General features: G+C 32.4%; 1 protein-coding gene across 1 annotated transcript in view; it reads left to right on the plus strand.

The window, feature by feature from the left end:
- Window positions 1-2,895: 2,895 nt before the first annotated feature.
- LOC111499622 (probable WRKY transcription factor 13) overlaps window positions 2,896-3,934 on the plus strand; it is a 2,508-nt gene continuing 1,469 nt past the window's right edge. The window contains exons 1-2 of the mRNA XM_023151229.1: window positions 2,896-3,172; window positions 3,245-3,439. Coding sequence (XP_023006997.1) covers window positions 2,910-3,172; window positions 3,245-3,439 — 458 coding nt within the window. The 5' untranslated portion in view covers window positions 2,896-2,909. The remainder of the gene's footprint in view (window positions 3,173-3,244; window positions 3,440-3,934) is intronic.

Below are 3,934 nucleotides of genomic sequence, written 5' to 3' on the forward strand. Positions count from 1 at the left end.
AAAAAAAAAAAAAAAAAAAAAACAAAAAAATTTGAAAAAGAAAAAAGAAAAAGGAGGGAATAGTTAGAAAAGTGATAAAATAAGATAATGATGGGTGTTTTATGGACATTGGTATTAGCCATTATTATTACTATACCTGAATCATGTGACATCATCGTCTCGTGAGCTTCGCGCAACTTCCTCCCTTTTTTCTCCTAAAACCCTAATTTCTCTACTTCATCTCATTTTAAACTCTATATTTATGTTCTTCAGTTGCTGGATCAGTCATCGGGACAAATGAACCCTCCAAAAAGAATGGTGCTATACCTCTGATCCCAATAGATGGAAGAAGTTGCCTAGTAATCTCTAGGTTGTAGCAAGTCTGGTCGTTAATTCCTCGCGCTATTGCTAGGACCGATTGCATTGAGTTCTAGAACATAATTGTTATTAGATACTAACCATTTTCGAAATAATATAAATTTTATATCCAATTTCTCCCCTTTTTGGTGTGAAATTATTAGTAATGATTTATAAGCATCATGTTTGGGATACCCTTTACAACTATATTGAGCCTTTTTATTGTATGAATGGGAATAATCATTTTCATAATTATGTGTGAATTATGTGAAAATTATATAAATCCTCCCAATTAAATAATTTTGAAAAAAATAATGCACCAAAAACTGATAATAATGTGATGAGGGCTTGATTTTAAATTAGAAAAGTGGTGGGGTGTAAAAAAAGAAAAGTGAAGAATTTAGGGACGCAAAAGGTAAATAACTTTTTAAATTTTTATGATTAAAAAAAAAAAAAAAACATAAAAGTCAATTGAGGATTGGGCAATCTTTTAAAAATATATGTATCATAATGATATATAAATTCACTGGTGATTCATCATCATTGTCTCTATATTTCATATTTCTTTCCACAAAATGGGACAAAACTATAACTATTATAAATCTATCAAATTATTTCATTGCACTGTTGGAAACCCTAATCATGTGGATTCTTATGGAATTATTTCTCTCAAAATTACTTTTTTACCCTTTTCAAAGATGTGTAACGACTTATAACGATTCGATACTTAATGGTCTCGGTATAGCCTTGCATCTCATACGATATAGTTACTTTACTTACTCTTCGTTTCTAAGACTGAAAACCATTCTCACAAACCAACCCACGAGAATATTTAACCTTAGAGTTCTTATAATTGAATCACTGAAAAGTTAGGGTACATTTGGAGTTAATAGCAAGTTTTTGAGACGTTTAATGTCTATTTTTGAGAAATATATGAGTGTGTAATACGCATATTTTTTGTTCTTTCACCTAAAATGACGTTAGCATACATATGATAGTAAGCTGATATTGATCTAGAATTTTAGAAAGTGAGATTGAGTTCTTATTCTGTTAATGAATGAAGTGTAGGAAGAGATAACGGTGAAATCGTTGCTCTAGAATTTTTAGTAATTGAATTTACCTACTTTTGGAGTTTTAAATATTGAATTCAAAGCAAGTTTACATTTGACCTTCTTTGATTGTTCGGTGTTCAAATAAAATTTAGGTTAACGAATCTGGTAATACGTAAGCATTCATTCCATATGAAAATCGTTTCATAGACTAACAAAACCTATCAACAATAGACGTTTATAATTAGTGTCGACAAAATTTATCAATAATGCAATAAACTAACAATGTAGTTTATATTAAGCATGTTCCTTGATGCACTTTACCACCTATATAGGTATATGTATATATATATATTCCAACGGGCTCCTTTCATTATCTGTTGGGCAACTGAAGGTGGAAAAAGTAAAAGAGAAAACAAGGGTTGTATCTCAAACAAAACCAAACAGAGTGAGTGAGTACTAATGTCGTGTCTTTAAGTGGATTGTCGTGTATAGTTGACCTTAAATTCAACAGTGAAACTTCCACTAAGAACAATGGGACAGAGTTTTTATGCTTTTGAGGTGTGGGAAAACAGTGTGACAAAATGAAGCCTCCAAATATCCAAACCACCAAACTACCTTAACAATGGAACTACGAGGTGACTTTATTACCTCGGCTAATCTCGCCCTTTGAATATGGAAACCTAAGTGACCATATTATTATAATCGAAAATGCAATTACATGCAACATGTTTCATGACTAGAAAACCTATTTTTTCAGATGGTTAATTTACGCTCCATTTTTTTTTTTTTTTTTTGTTCAAGTAGAGTTGAATGCATGATACTTCTCTCCACACTATACGAGATTCACGTATATAGTAGAAGTAAGCCTTGCTCATGAGATATACAACATGCATAAGATCTCAAATTAAAAATCATTGTTCAATGAGATGATGCACATAATACTTCCTTACAATCATGACGATATAAATTTCTTACGAGACATATATATATTCGTGATATTTCATTCATGCTTATCATACATGGTATCTCACAAGACATAACATGATCGTATTAAGCTAGAAAACACTAATTAGCAAACGAGAAGTACATACCATACAACAATTCATTAGAATATTATATCATAAATAATAACACATAAATAGGCCAAAGGTTACGCGATATTCATACATCAATTCTTTTATCCAACCTAGCATTAGGCATCTCAAGAGCAAGCTCTTAACACTATTTACTTTTATAAAAAAAAATTAAAAATTTGTATGTCAATATATGGACGAAATGCGTTTATTGATACTCCATAGATTATTTCTAAACGTTGTTTATATTATTTTTGGTAATTCATGAATATTTTTTTAGATGTGATATTAACGGTAGATGTATTTTTAAATTTTTCAAAAAAATATAAAGGTTTTAAAATCTTTTGACAGAAGGAGGTAAAGGCATTGAGGTATATTATAAAATGGCACCCAAATTCCTTTTCTCTTCACCTTCTTTCCCCTTTACAATTCCCAAAAACACACAAAAATGGGTTCTAAATCCCAAATCCTATTAAACCCACAAGCTTTGTTTGAAGATGAAGAACATGAACAAGCATCAACTCATCATCAAATGGAATTCTTCTCTTTCCCTTCAAACTTCAACGTTTCTCATCTTCCTTCAATCCCCCAACACCAAACCCTTTCTCCTTCCACTCCCTTTCTTCACCCTAGCCTCTCTCAAACCCTAAACTCCTCTCATTTTCCTACTCCAAACCTTCTTTCCTTGCAAACCTCCACTCCAAATCCATGGTGAGTAACACTCCAACCTTGTTTTTTGTGTTTCTATTTGGTTTGTTTTTTATTTGATGTGTGTTTTTGAAGGGCATTTGGGAAGAGAAATGAGTATCATTTGGGATTGGGAGTATCAACCATGAAGATGAAGAAGATGAAAGGAAGAAGAAAAGTGAGAGAGCCAAGATTCTCATTCAAGACCATGACCGATGTCGATGTTCTTGATGATGGTTACAAATGGCGCAAGTACGGTCAGAAAGTCGTCAAAAACACACATCATCCTAGGTAAAAACCCAAACTAAATATGTATTATCCATTATAGGTTGGGGAGGAGAACAATACATCTTTTATAAGGGTGTGAAAATAGACACATTTTAAAAATCTTGAGAGAAATCCCGAAAGAGAAAACCTAAATAGAATAATATCTGCTAGCGGTGAGCCTAAGCCATTATAAATGATATCAGAGCCAGACACTAGGGGTAGACACATCGCGGTGTGCTAGTAAGTACGCTGGGCCTCGAAGGAGAGTGGATTTGGTGGGGATTCCACATCAATTGGAGAAAGGAATGAGCCCTAGCGAGGACGCTCGGCCCTAAAGAGAGTGGATTGTGATATCCCACGTCAGAGAAGAGATTAAACACTATTTATAAGAGTGTGAAAAACTCTCCCCGTTTTAAAAACCTTAAAGGAACCGCCCAAAGAGCTTGAGCCGTTACAAAATCAATGTAAAAAAAAAAAAAAAAAAAAAAAAAAAAAAAAAAAAAAAAAAAAAAAAAAAAA

This window comes from Cucurbita maxima, unplaced genomic scaffold, assembly GCF_002738345.1.
Source record: "Cucurbita maxima cultivar Rimu unplaced genomic scaffold, Cmax_1.0 Cma_Scf00027, whole genome shotgun sequence".
NCBI classification, from domain to species: Eukaryota; Viridiplantae; Streptophyta; class Magnoliopsida; order Cucurbitales; family Cucurbitaceae; genus Cucurbita; species Cucurbita maxima.